Source organism: Manacus candei, unplaced genomic scaffold (assembly GCF_025592945.1).
Source record: "Manacus candei isolate 608988 ecotype Guabito, Panama unplaced genomic scaffold, ASM2559294v1 h1tg000011l, whole genome shotgun sequence".
NCBI classification, from domain to species: Eukaryota; Metazoa; Chordata; class Aves; order Passeriformes; family Pipridae; genus Manacus; species Manacus candei.
This window is the reverse complement of record NW_026138059.1, coordinates 19,855,079-19,868,932: the sequence shown is the minus strand read 5'-3', so window position 1 is coordinate 19,868,932 and position 13,854 is coordinate 19,855,079. Positions and strand designations below refer to the sequence as shown.

The 13,854-nt window shown below is 38.4% G+C and overlaps 1 protein-coding gene across 4 annotated transcripts in view; it reads left to right on the top strand.

The window, feature by feature from the left end:
• Positions 1-12,087, top strand: part of OGFRL1 (opioid growth factor receptor like 1) — a 91,551-nt gene extending 79,464 nt beyond the window's left edge. For all 4 annotated transcript variants that reach the window (XM_051777731.1, XM_051777732.1, XM_051777733.1 and 1 more), the window contains 4 exons: positions 2,475-2,553; positions 2,644-2,710; positions 2,853-2,998; positions 4,987-12,087. In XM_051777731.1, coding sequence (XP_051633691.1) covers positions 2,475-2,553; positions 2,644-2,710; positions 2,853-2,998; positions 4,987-5,743 — 1,049 coding nt within the window. In that variant the 3' untranslated portion in view covers positions 5,744-12,087. The remainder of the gene's footprint in view (positions 1-2,474; positions 2,554-2,643; positions 2,711-2,852; positions 2,999-4,986) is intronic.
• Positions 12,088-13,854: the final 1,767 nt, after the last annotated feature.

Genomic DNA, 13,854 nt, shown 5'->3' with positions numbered 1-13,854 from the left:
AGTTCTGATAGGAAGCAGGATGGAAAGAAATGTTATATGGCAGGATGTAAAGATGTGCATATAGGAAGGTTGAAGATGAGAGCTATTTATAGACAAAATAGTCATAATATCCTCAGCAGGTAAGAAAACAAGTCAGGTTGTGAAAGAAAGATAAGACCTTTGCTTTAACCAGCTTGAGCTTTATCTAGATACCCATAGGCAGATGCTGTGTTTTTAGCTTGCCTGGAAGAAGAGATAGTTCTGTGAATTGCCAGTAAAGATGTAACAAATTCAGAAAATAATACACAGAGAACAGATACTGAAAGAAAGAGAAGGACAGTGAGGTCTGTGTGAACCTGAGGACCATGTGGATCTGAAAGTAAAAGCCAGAAAAGGTTGTGGGGGAGGAGTCCTCTAAAGTGCAAAAGGAAGGAGAAATTCAAGAGGATTAGCCAAAAGAAGAGAGAGTCATGAAAGCTACAGGAGGACTCCTGTCCTAAAATTTATAAAGAATAACGTTTAATATTTTAGGAGAAAACCACAATTAAGAGTGTCAAAGGTAGCTGATAAACCATGGAGGCTGAATCCTTGGTGCCTGTGAGCTCTGGTTATGTAGAAGTTTGTATTGAGAATGGGAAAGAGTAGCCACCACCTTGACTTGAGTCTGTGGATCTGTGAGAGTGTTCAAAGGGAGTCTTAGCTACCATGTAAGGGACTGAAATACTGGGGAATGTTGTTTAAAAAAATACAGTTCTAGTGCAATACTAGATTTGAAGTTTAGTTCCATGGCCTACAGATTTAACGTGTTGTTCTGACTCAGAGCTGGCCTGTTTATCTCTGCGCTGGAATTGAGCAGCAAGTTTTCCAGTAGAATCATAGCATGCTGAAGGGTTGAAAAGGACCTTAAGGATCATCTGGTCCCAATTTCCCCTGCCATGGCTAAGGACATCTCCCACTAGACCAGGTTGCTCAAGGCCTTATCCAACCTGGCCTTGAACACTGCCAAGGCTGGGGCATCTACAGCCTCCCTGGGCAACCCCTTCCAGCATCTCACCACCCTCACAGTTAAGAATTTCTTTCTAATATCTAACCTTAATTTCCCCTCTTTCAGTTTGCACCTGTTATTCCTTGTACTATCACTACAGTTCCTGATGAAAAGTCCCTCTCCTGCTTCCCTGTAGACCTCTAGATACCTCTAGAAGGTTGTTATGAGATCTCCATGCAACCTTCTCTTCTCCAGGCTGAACAGCCCCAACTTTCTCAGCCTGTGTTTGTAGGAGAGGTGCTCCGTGCTCCAGTCCTCTTATAAGCTTCATGGCCCTCCTCCGGATTTGCTCCAACAGTTCCATGTCCTTCTTATACTGCAGGCACCAGAACTATTTCAATGCTTGAAATATAGGTTGGATACGGTGTGTTGATGGTGGAAGGTCCTCCTTCCAAGGTTCTTTCCAGTCTTGCTTGCACTGGAAACCCCATGTTCTTAGCCGCCCCTTTGACTGGCTGCTTTCTTGGTTTCTTGAGGAAAAGTATCCAATGAGTTCTCCTTTGTCATTGAGACCCAATTTGAAGTTTTCACTGCAGGGAAGAGACATCTCAAATGTATAATAGGAGACTATCTACATGAGACTTCGGGCTTTTCAGGCTGCTTCTGTGCTGTTTGGCTTGGGAAGAGGCCGTGTGGCTGTGCTAAAACTGTTGTTGGTTTCAGAATAGAAACAGAGCAACACAGTGCTCATTCATGGAAAGATATTGTACAGGTTTGGGAACAAGGAGCATCCTGTTAAGTATCTTGTGTATTTATGCTGTACCTGGAAAAGTGCCCTGGCCCATGACTGCGTTTCATGAGCATGGTCTCTGTGTGATGCTTGGCCACAGCTAATTGAGAAAGATTTCCCAATCATAATATTATTTGCAGCTGGAGAGATTCCTGCTATGGGAGATTTCATAAGGAGTTGAGGCTTTGTTCTGCAAATGATAGATGCATGGATAGATAGATAGATAGATGGATGGGATAGACAGATAGATAGATAGATGGATAGGTAGATTGGGTAGGTAGATGGATGGATAGGTAGATAGATGGATGGGTAGACAGAGGGTTTTGTCAAGTAAAAGCAGTGATTCACAAAGCAGTATTTATGGAAGTGATTTGTTAATTACCAGTGCGATAAAGGAAATAGGACATGAGAACTTTGGGGGAAGTACATTTTACAAAGGTTATTGTCACATACTTCTGCTTGTTAGTAACTCAGTATAAGTCAGTTGGTTTTCTTATATTGACATTTCATAAATAACTTATTTTTAATTACGTTTTAGTAACTAAATTAATTTTACATTAAAATTAATTTATTTATAGCTGTAGTAGATCTTATTTCACATAGTATTTGAAAGAGAATTAAAGTATGTATTCTATCATTATGTTAACATGGTATGTACTTTATGTAGCTGAGTGCTGGTTTTGATGGCTACCTAACAGTTTTCAAATTATTTTTATGCAGGGGTTTATATTGAAGAAGTCCTAAATAAATGGAAAGGAGACTATGAAAAACTGGAACATAACCACACTTACATACAGTGGTTGGTCTCTTATTACCTATTTCTGTTTTAAAGCATTAATTTGATTAAGTGTTCATATACAGAGCTATAATGTACCTCTTCTTTTAACAGGCTTTTCCCACTGAGGGAACAAGGTCTGAACTTTTATGCTAAAGAATTAACTACATATGAAATTGAGGTAATACAAATTGAGCTGAATACAAACCATGACATTAATTTTGGTATATAACTACTTTTTGTTATGTAGAGTTGTCTTACACAATGCAGAAGTACTTGCTTTAGTGCCACTTAGAATTTTGGACGTATTCTTTGTCTATCAGGAATTCAAGAAAACAAAAGAAGCAATTAGAAGATTCCTTTTGGCTTACAAAATGATGTTGGAGTTTTTTGGAATAAAACTAATTGATAAAACTGGAAATGTAGCACGAGCTGCTAACTGGCAAGAAAGATTTCAGCATTTAAATGAGTAAGTAATGACATGCACTCCAGTTGCTAGAATTGCCATAGAATCTCTTTAGCCTTTTGTTTTCTAGAAGAAGATATGTTTTCCAAAGATTGCCAGAAAAAAAGAGAAAAATAGTCAATGCCTTATTTGTGCCTGTATGTGTACATTCCTCCTTCACCTTTTTTTGTGCTGCTCCCCCATTACCAGTTTGACTGACGTCACTGAATTCCCTGAAAATACTACTTGAGGTGGTGCTGAAGGATATCCCAGCTACAAATTAATTTGTCCTGCCACTGAATGCATTTTCACCCAATTCCAAAGTGCTGCTTCTCAGCTGAAAGAAAATGAGTGGCTTATCTTTGTATTCACATTTCTTTTTGAGAAAGATCAAATTCTCCATACCTGTATGAAAGCTGAATACCAGGATTTTCCTTCCTCCTCCAAACACAAAATACTGTGTATTTAATACTTTTTAATTGCAGTGCTTATCTGGAGAGGTTTAGCCATGCTTTAATTCAAACTTTGGCTCAATGTTCAGCAAGTTATATCTGTTGCTTTTCATTGGCATTTTGTGGAGCCTAACTTTGTACTGAATTTTGTCCCATGTGGATTAATTGTATCAAAATCTCTTTTCAAATCTCATGCTCACTTTCTTGATACCTTTCACCTTAGAGTTGCAGCTTGTTTTCTCACAGAATTTTGTTCTCCTGTCATAATGAAAGCTTGTAGGTACAATTGCTGATGGATAATTCTGGGTGAATAATGGGAATAATTTGTTAATAATTTTGCTTAAACATTGTATGAGCTAATATGGGTGTGGGCTCAGACTTGAGCCACAGGTAAAACAGAGTTTCAGGAAGCCCAAATGTTACTCACTGCATGTTTTTAATCCTGTTCTTACTAGTGAGTAGCTACAGTTTTAAGTCAGGAATTGGGACTCTTTACCTAATTTTAGCCATCCAGAATTTAAACTCAGAAGTCTTACTGTTTACCAAGGTGTACTTTATGAGGGAAAGAGCTCTTCCCAAGCACTTCCAGAAGACAATTCATTTTGTCTTAGACTTATCCCACTACAACACTGGGACTTACTCTCCAGAGGTACCTATTTTTCCCCCAGCATGAACTGTGTCAGAAGTGCAGGTAGCTAGTCTGGACTGGAGACCCAGCTTTTAAATAGCTTGAGTGAAGTGCAATGAATCTTGTTCTGTAGCTACACTATAAATACACTACAAACCCTAAATTTTGTAAAGTTGACTGGGTTGTCTCCTCAGAAAGAGAACAGGATAGAATCATTAAGGTTGGAAAAGACCTCCATTGAGTCCAACCTTTGACTGAACACTACTATATCAACTAAACCATAGCACTAAGTGCCACATCTACTAATTTTTTGAACACATCAAGGGATGGTGAGTCCACCACTTCCCTGAGCAGCCCATTCCAATGCTTAACCACTCTTTCAGTGAAGAAGTGTTTCCTAATATCCAGCCTGAACCTGAACTTCCCCTTGGTTGGTGCAACTTGAGGCTGTTTCCTCTTGTCCTGTCACTGGTTGCGTGGGAGAAGAGGCCAACGCCCCACCTAGCCACAACCTCCTTTCAAGTAGTTGTAGGGAGTGATAAGGTCTCCTCTGAGCTGCCTTTCCTCTAGACTAAACAACCCCACTACCTTCAGCTGCTCCTCATAGGACTTATGTTCTAGATCCTTCACCAGCTTTGTTACCCTTCTCATACAGCCTACAGCAGAAGGAATCAAAATCAGTACATGGTTGATTTTGTTTTCTCCTAGCCTGCTCCCCCAGTGCGTTTTACAAACGCTAATTTTCACTCACAACATCCTGGCAAAGGAGGTGCTAGCAAGCTTCAGCAGCTGAGAGAATTTAAAGTACAGGAAGCTTGAAGTACACACCTGGAGTGATAAAAAGGACTGAGGAATTGCAGATCCAGTTCTGTGTTTGTAAAGCTTTTTTTTTCTGACTCAATAGATTTTTTTTTTATCTATTTCTTCCAAAGGTCTCAACATAACTACTTGAGAATCACTCGAATTCTGAAAAGTCTTGGCGAACTTGGATATGAGAGTTTCAAATCTCCCTTGGTAAAATTTATTCTGCATGAAGCTCTGGTGGAAGATACCATTCCCAACATAAAGCAAAGTGCTCTAGAATATTTTGTGTATACTATTAGGGACCGAAGAGAAAGAAGGAAACTGCTGAGATTTGCCCAGCAACATTATACGCCCTCAGAGCATTTTATCTGGGGGCCTCCAAGAAAACAAAAGTCAGAGGGAAGCAAAACAAATAAAAAGCCAGCATCTCCAATTTCTATTCCCAATAGTCATATTTCTAAACATAAGAAACCCAAAGAGCCTAAGAATACATCAGCAAGTGGAAGCTCAGCTGGTAAAACAACTGAAGAAAAAAAGGTAGAACTCACAAAAAATGAGGAAGAAAATTATCAGGATGAACAAGAAATGAACTCTGATGCTGTTAGGCAGAACAGTGAAAAGAACAGTGACACTGATACCAGTCAGCTTTCAAAATCAGAAGAAATTCATGATACTTCAGACAGAAAGGAGGATGCTTCTCATTCCAAAAAAGATAATGAAAATATGAACAATGACTGTGGAAGTCACCCAGGCACTATAGAGAAAGATTTATGTAACACTGAGAATTCTTCAAATAACACATCGGCAGATCTACAAGATAACCTTGATAAGGATACGCTTTCAGGGGGGACCACCACAAAAACCAAGGATGAGCTCAAAGCATGAGTCTGAGGTTAAAAATCATTGTTTCATATTTAATGAAGCAAATTATTCATTGCTCCTTCATTTTGGTTGGAATTTCCATCTAGTTTAGTATAAAATGTTCATGAGACTACACTTGTTGCAAATTCATCAGATTAGACTTCTGTTACATTAACGAATTTTATTTTTTTCAACCTCAGTTTATCAGCAGTAAAGCAGGTGTGGCTCTTTAAAACAATTGTGCATATTGAAAGCTAAGAAGTTCATTATCTTTTCCAGACAGATTGCATAGAAAAGCTTATCTACTTTTTGCCATTAAATTCATCCAGTATTAAAAAAAAAAAAAGAAGTGTAACATTGAAAGCCTTGGAACATCAGAATTTTTAAATTAGTTTTAACATGCTTTAAGTCTTGATTTCTGTTTATGAGATTACTAGAAATTACTTCAAGAGCATAGTTTTTACCCTAGGGTCTATTTTTTTTAGGAAGTGTTTTCATGTTTAATGGCAGTATTTGCACAGCATCTTTTACCTTAGATTAGCATATTTGTTGGAGACACAATGATGGATATTATATGTCATGTATTATACAGCTGGGTATCATTGTACATTGAATAAAAGTTTAACTTACAGTGAAACTTTATCCTCAGCTTATGGGTACAGGAGAAGTTGCACTTTAGACTTCTTTTAGTCCCTGTTAAGTTCTCCCTTCTCTTGGCTCATTTTTTACTACTAATCTTTGATCAGATTTGGTCTCATTTTGAAAGCTGTCGATCAGCTGTAATAAAACAACTCCCCCAGTTGGGTTCAGCACCTGGAAAGCCTCTAACAGCTGAAAAGCAAAGCAGTGTCTTCACCACAAAGCACTGCCTAATCAGCAAAACCATCAGAGAAAATGTCATCAGGCTTGTTAGGTTGGGTCTTACCTTAACTTGGATGTTTCTTGGCCAGTTTTGGGTAAGGTCTGAACAATGCTGAGTCCCCTATTGCTGATCTGAGAGAGAATGGCAGTCCTGATGCTTCCTTCCAGCTGTCTGTTTCCTCTTTTTGCTATCTTAAGTCTTTCACAGTTTAATGTTATTTCAGTCATCAGTGGAAACCTGAAACAGGCCAATCTTCTGGTCTGGCTGGAGCCCAGCAAGCAGGAATTTCTCAATGAAGATGTTTCTCAACTTTATTTTACTGAAGAACTGTCTGGTTTCTCTGAGTAGCTGCTTCTGATTTCTTGCCATTCAGTCAAACAAGATAGTGCCCAGCAAATTAATTGTGCAGAATACTAATAAAAAAATAATGCAGGTGGAATTTACACTTCCTACAGTTCTAAAATATTCTAAAACTTCTGTATGTATTTTCTATTTAAAAGTCTATGTGTTATCCACTGCCTTTAATATATTTCTGATGAAATGTTATGAGGCAGGAGTCTGACTGCAGTTTGAGTGTCAGAGTGCTACGGGACTTTATTCAGGTCTTATAACTCAAAATGGTGAAGTTTTCAGGGGTTTCAGAGCATAGACAAAAAGTCTTGTACTTTTCTGTTTTGCTAATGCCCATCATGGTGGTGCATCATCCATTGGTTTCCCTGGGTAGCATTGGTTCTTGGGATCAAATAGAGTGGCGGTTAGGGGTCTTGATACTCATGGACAAAGATTAGGATCTTTCCATCCCAAAGAAGCAGGGAAGAGGGAAAATGTATCTCTCCTTCTGTGCTGACTTGTGAGGAAAAGAACTTAGATACATGGGGTTTTTTTCTGAGGTTAACCCAGATCACTCCGGTAGGCATTAGGTCTGTCTGAGCAGAAATGCCTCAAAGAATTCCTCCTGCAGCCACCACCTTTTTAAAGCTGGAAGGATCCTGAGAAGGCTTTCACAATTCCCTGGACTTGAACTGGGATACCCATGTTCATGTTCACCTCTGACCTTCAGAACAGAAGGGGGCAGGAAATAAAACTGTGATAGAACTGGTCTGCATAGTTAAGGATGCTGCCCCCCCGTGTATGCACAGGGAGGACACTTCATGTTCCAACTGTGACTTTTTCAGTCTTGAGTGCCTAACCATGCAAACTTCATAGCATTGTTTTTACACAGTTATTTCTTGAATGGCATAGGGAAGATTTATACCCTGTGTATAAGGAACATAACTATTACATAAGTAGTTATACAGAGCCTTCAATTTATGGACTTTAGTATTAAACACTTTACAGAAAATTAATAGTGTTCAGGGGAAATAAGGGATGCCGGGGGTGTTATTATATTTATACTGTAATTTGATTGAACATCAATGACCTCAGTAGATCTTGTATCTACTGAACAAAAAAAAAAGAGAAATCTTACTCTGATCTAAAACAAAGTTCTAGAAATGTGCATCCAAAAGATTTCTCTGCAGTGCACTATTCCGTTACTGTGGCACAGCTCTCACCTATACATGCTTACTGGTTCACCATTCCTAATTAAGTACTTAAAATACTTTTAATCTGGCAGAGATGCCTGCATTAAGGGACCAGTGTATTTGAAAATGTAGTCAAGAACTTTGGTACTTACATCCTTATTAACTCTGCAGTTTTTAATTTATTTTTTTAAAACCCACAACTCAGTATGTTTCAGTTTTCATGAAAGAGTAGTGGCATATCAGTTACCTACAAAGAACCATGGGGACTGTGCAAGTGAGGGATTTTTTGTGTCAGGTGGGCTCCTGCCCTCCTTAATCCTTGTTTTACAGTGTTATCAACTGAATTGCTTCTATGGGACACTTCAGCTTTAATTAACAAATTCTGCTCTATGTAAAACGTGATGGTTTACCGTTATTTTCATAGAGGAATTGTTTCTTCTGATTTTGCAAGCGTTGAAGGATTCATTGCAGGGCAGTCGTACAGCATAGCATCCTCTTGAGATTTGTGAGGATGAGGTGGGTGCACTGTATGCATTTCTTTACAGAATCATGGCCTTAGCAACCATAGCACCCCATGCTTGAAGTTCTGAGTATTGGTTTTCAGGTTTACATTATAATATGTGTTGAAATGATTGTATTCTTATAAGCACCAGTACTTAGTTATTTAATAATTACTTCAGGAACTGAGGGTGTGCAAAGAAAGTCGGGTCATTTGCTCATTGTTAAACTTTTTCTCTTGCTATATGCTTAAGTATTCAGGGATTTCTGTGTCCTTACTACAGTAATGTGTTTTGGCCCAGTGTTTGCCTAGAATCTGAACTATTCATATATTAGTTGAACAGAACCTCCCAATAAGTCCATCTGAGTAGCCTTTCGTGCTGTTAAATAGGAGTAGTGTGTATATGCACACACCTGTGAATATGATTCTAAGTATCCTATGGTGAGGGGATATGAATGTGCAACTTGAATAAATATTACTGACTACACAGATGCAATTGAAGGCGATCGTACAAATCACGCAAAAATATTGCACTTTAAGATTAGTTACAGCTCTGTGCCCTACTATCCCCGATGCAACTGTGCCTCAGTACCTGATACTGTGTTGGTGTAGAGACTGAAAGCTTGGGTACGTGAGATGTGCAGCACAGACCATTCAGATCAGAAGAGTTACTTGTGTGCACACATCCAGGAGCAGATCTGAGATCTTGGTGTTCGTATTGCTTGCATAAAATCCTGAAGGATGCTAAAAATATTTGCAGTAAGCCTTTGAGAGCTGTTCTGTGGCTTGGGCTAGCTCCTCAGTTTCCCACTCTAAGATTGCAGCACTCTAATGTATTAGGTCTCTGTATAAATTATAGTTAATATTTGATATAATCTAGTATAAGCCTCCTTGAATTATTCCAGGATAATTCTAATAATGTGCAGTTTCATATAGCTGTACTATAACCAGAAAGTTTACAGACCTTTTGAAGTTTTGTATATGTTGATGGATGATCCAATAAGGTAAGTCAAGGAACATTTACTGGATTTAAATGGAAAACAGCTTGTTTGTTTTTAAATAAAATTTATGTATATCTGTTTAATAGAGAGGAGGGGTTTTGCACGTTTTTTTTTTCTGACAGTTGTGACAGTACTCATCACAAGTTATAGTAAGTTACGTATGTTTAAGTGAAAATGTAACTTTTATTACACCGTAGTTTTACAGGTAACATATCATATTGCATTTCCTTGAAAAAAGCTGTATTTATTAATAAGATGCAGGTATGTGAAGTAAGGTTCGCCATTAAAAAATTGTGACAGTATCATGCAGATCAATGTTAGGATTGATATTGTCCTAGGAACTACCAGTATGGATCAGAGCCAAAGATGTTTCTAGCTTTGTGTGCTGCCTCCAGCAATGGCCCAACAGATGGTGTGAAATAAAGAAAAGATGAGGTGACCCCGTTTTTCTCCAGGAATTTTTCTGGTTTTGAACTCATGGTTTCTTTCAGCCTCTGCAATCCCTTGTGTCTGTGAGTTTTATGTTTTAAAAATATTTTGTGTGGAGAAAGTGATTTCTTGTTTGTCTCAGATCTGTTTATTCAGTAACTGCTACTGCATTTGAGCACAGTACTAAAGGTACTGTAAGATGAACAGTAATCCACTTCAAGTCAGTTTTTAAATGCTGCGAGATATTCTAATGACAAAATACCTTCTTAGGCATAAAATGTCCCGTGTTTCTTCTGTCCTTTGGCAGAAGATGCCTGCCTAAACAGAAATTTGTCCCAAGTTGATGAAAATATTACCTTACTTGTCCCTTCTGAATAAATTTTTACAAATAAATCTTTTTGTATGAAGTACTAAAAGTCATATTCCAACCGTGGAACAGGGTTGGGTTTTTTTTTTCCTTTTCAGTGTAAAAGCAAAATCTGTTAAAGGGAAAACCCATTCCTAGCCAGCAACTGACTGAGGTACCTCTGGATTTGGAGACACCAGCATCAATGAGTCTAACATTGTGGTCATGTAGAACATGGAAGTACTGTCTAGGTTTGCTGAGAACCATACTCATTATTCCACATTTTGGTAATTGTTTTGATACGTGTCCCCAGATCCAACTGCAATTGAAGTAACTGCTAAAAAGGTAATTTTGATGGCCATCAAAGTCTGAAAATGGAAGATAGGTCAAAAAGGCCTAAGCATGGACAACCCCCCCTCCATTCACATCATGGTCAAAAACATATATTCACTATTAACGGATATTTAATGGAGTTCTCCAAGGGGAATGTAAATTGTGTTTCTGTAATATGTCTGTGCTCTGTATTGCCCATGAACTGTTTCTTTTCCTGAAAGCTGTGTTCCTTTTTCAGCCTGTGTTCTTGAGTATACTTACTTAAGACCATTGGAGAAAGCAAGAATTTCTTTTGAAGAATAGGTTTAGTATATGCCATATAGGTTTAATATATGCCATACCTAGTGGACTCCTAAAAAGTAGTTCAAAAGTTATAGAGATCAATTTAATAGAGACCTCCTGTGGCTTTACACTTGTAATGACCTTTATTTTTGTTTACAAAAGCATTAAGCTGTTTGCTATAAAATAAAAAATTGCAAGAATTGGCAAATTGTTCTGAAAGAATTCTCTTCTTAGAAACTTGGCACCTTTTAATTTTACCATGTTTACAAGTTTAATGGCGTATTCATCACCTGAAGTTTATTGTGAAATATACTGAATGTACTTACTACTGTGGCTAGCCATGTGAAAATTATTGTTTTGCAGTAAAAAAGGTTATGGCATTTATATTTTTGGGATCTGCTCAAGCATGTTTGCTAATCATTAGTTGCTTTTTTTTTTCTGTGTTTTAACGTATTCCATGGTTGTTTGCCCTTTATGCGGTTTGCTTTTGACAACAGGTGATTAGGTGTAGTTTTGCACTGATAAAATTCGAAAATATTGTAGATTTCATTGTTCAAATGCATTCTAAGAAAGAAGTGCAGTAAAAAGAAAAAAGCCAAAGCCCAACAATTTTTACTTGCAAAATGGAACAGCTATATGTTAGTTTCTATGAATGGTCCTGCTCTCTTCTCTGTATTCCTTTGCAATGTTTAATTACAGAATGCCGTGCATGTTTGGTAGTACCAATACCATATGTATGTGGTAGGAGTGGTAACCAGTTTCTGGATTTGTAATGCACTATAAAGATATATTTTATAATTCTGTAACTGTATGGCAGTGTTATGCCAAAAAAAATTGTATAAACATAAGAAGCAATAGTTTATGTTGCTTACTGCTGTATTTTAAATTGTTTGTAAAATGAAATACTTGGATTTCCTTTCAGGTAAATATATTTTTAATAACAGCAGCCAAAAACTCTGAACTAATAAAGCTTTTTCATTTAGCAGCATTGTTTTAGCAACATGTACAAATATTGTGTAGCTCAAATAATGTGTAATTGCTGTTCAGTGCTTGTTTGTATAGTCTTCTGTAAATATATTAACACTTAAAATTAGGGCATTAAAGGCTCTGGTCCTCCTTTTTTTGTTGTCAGTGGCAAAACGACCATGAACAAGCAGAGGAACAAGGGATGGCCCAGAGTGAACTTTACTAAAAGCCCATGGTTTGGTTTTTAATTTAAGAAAATTATATAACATGAAAGCACTCAACATTAAAGGGTAAAATATCCACTGTGATCATGCAGGCATAAGCCCTCTGGAGCAGTGCCAAAAACTGGCTACTGCTGCTTGAACGTAGCAGGGAAACATTTGACCTGCTGGTTGTATTTATTCTGTGCTGAAGCTGTAGGATTGAATGGCTTTAGCTCTGGTTTTGTAGTGCACTGTTACTCACACAATGGGACTGTAGACATATGTAGCTCTGTAAAGGGCCCAGCAGGTTTTGAAAGGGTTTCCAATTCTCACATGTTTCTTCTCAAAGTAAGGAGAAACTGGTGCTCCTTACAACAAAGGAGGGCTTCACGCATGGTCTGTGTCTCAAATCAAGCTTGGTGTTACCATGGCTCTACTAATCTGCTTCCATCTTGTCAGGTCACCCAGGGATGGAGTTGAACTGGTAGGCAATAACATGAGGTGTCAGTGTGTTGGTCTCCCCAGAAAATTCAGTTTTGTGATGGTGGATGGAAATACATGTGTATCTCTCAGGGCATGCATTCGCCTACTTTGCTTTATTTTGGGGGGGTAAAAGCTAAGAAATTTTCAGCTGCCAGGGTGATGGGGACACAGAGAGCACACTTGTGCACTGGTGGGGAGTGCACACAGCAAGGAAGGACTGAAGTGGCAGCACTTGAGTTTGTGCAGGGTGAGTTGGCAAGCACTTTCATTATGCATAGAGCAGCAGTGGAGACAGCCAAAATAAATCTAAACTACCTCTGTTGTTTAGGGAGCTAAACCACAAGATTTTGTTTTGAAATTGTTTTGCTGAAATATTTTTCTAACAGAACTGTACCATAAAACTGGGATGAGAATGTTTTATGTTCATATACACAGATGATCTTGAGCAAGGCCTAAAATGTTTATAAAGACCACTTTAATTGCAAAAATGTGATTTAGCTAACCAAACCTGGGAATACTCTTCATAAAATTCCATTTTAATTGATCTTTTTGCTTTGTTTGCCTGGGTTGGGTAATAAACTGGAAGAGAAAAATATCTTCGTTCCCTGGGGTCAATCAGTCCAAGTATTGTCCCTTCAAAGTTAAATCAGTAAGAGTATCTGCACTTTAAACATAATCCTCCAAAGAAGCAGCAGAAGTATCCACCAAAAGGATTTTGCGATTAAATAAAGATATATAATGGCACTGCTTTTTAGGTGTTAGATTCATATCTTTTGAGGTGGATCACGTTGTAGGCAAAAATCTGATATGAGTTTATTGACTCATTTGTACCCAATAAGCAAGTGGCACTTCAGCTCCATGATGGCTGTTCTTTACAATGTGTCTCTCTTCAGTGGGGGCAGGTAGGGTGGATGTTCAGAAACACTGGTGTCCCCAGTTTTATCCACAGCTCGGAAGGCTGTTGCTCCTGGCTGGCACGGACAGAGAGTCAAGCAGAATCTAGTGTCAGGGTCATAACATGGCCCTGCTCCTGCCTCTCCAAAGATGCTGTAATCAAACACACTTCATTGCCCCATAAGGAGATGAGCTGAAGATGTGGCCTTCTCAGAGCTGGCCTGGGATCTGGTCAAGGTCCAGAGCTGGGATGGGGGTTGTCCTGCCTTGCCACTGGAGTCTGCTTGCTGAAGGGCTACATTATGTGCCCTGTG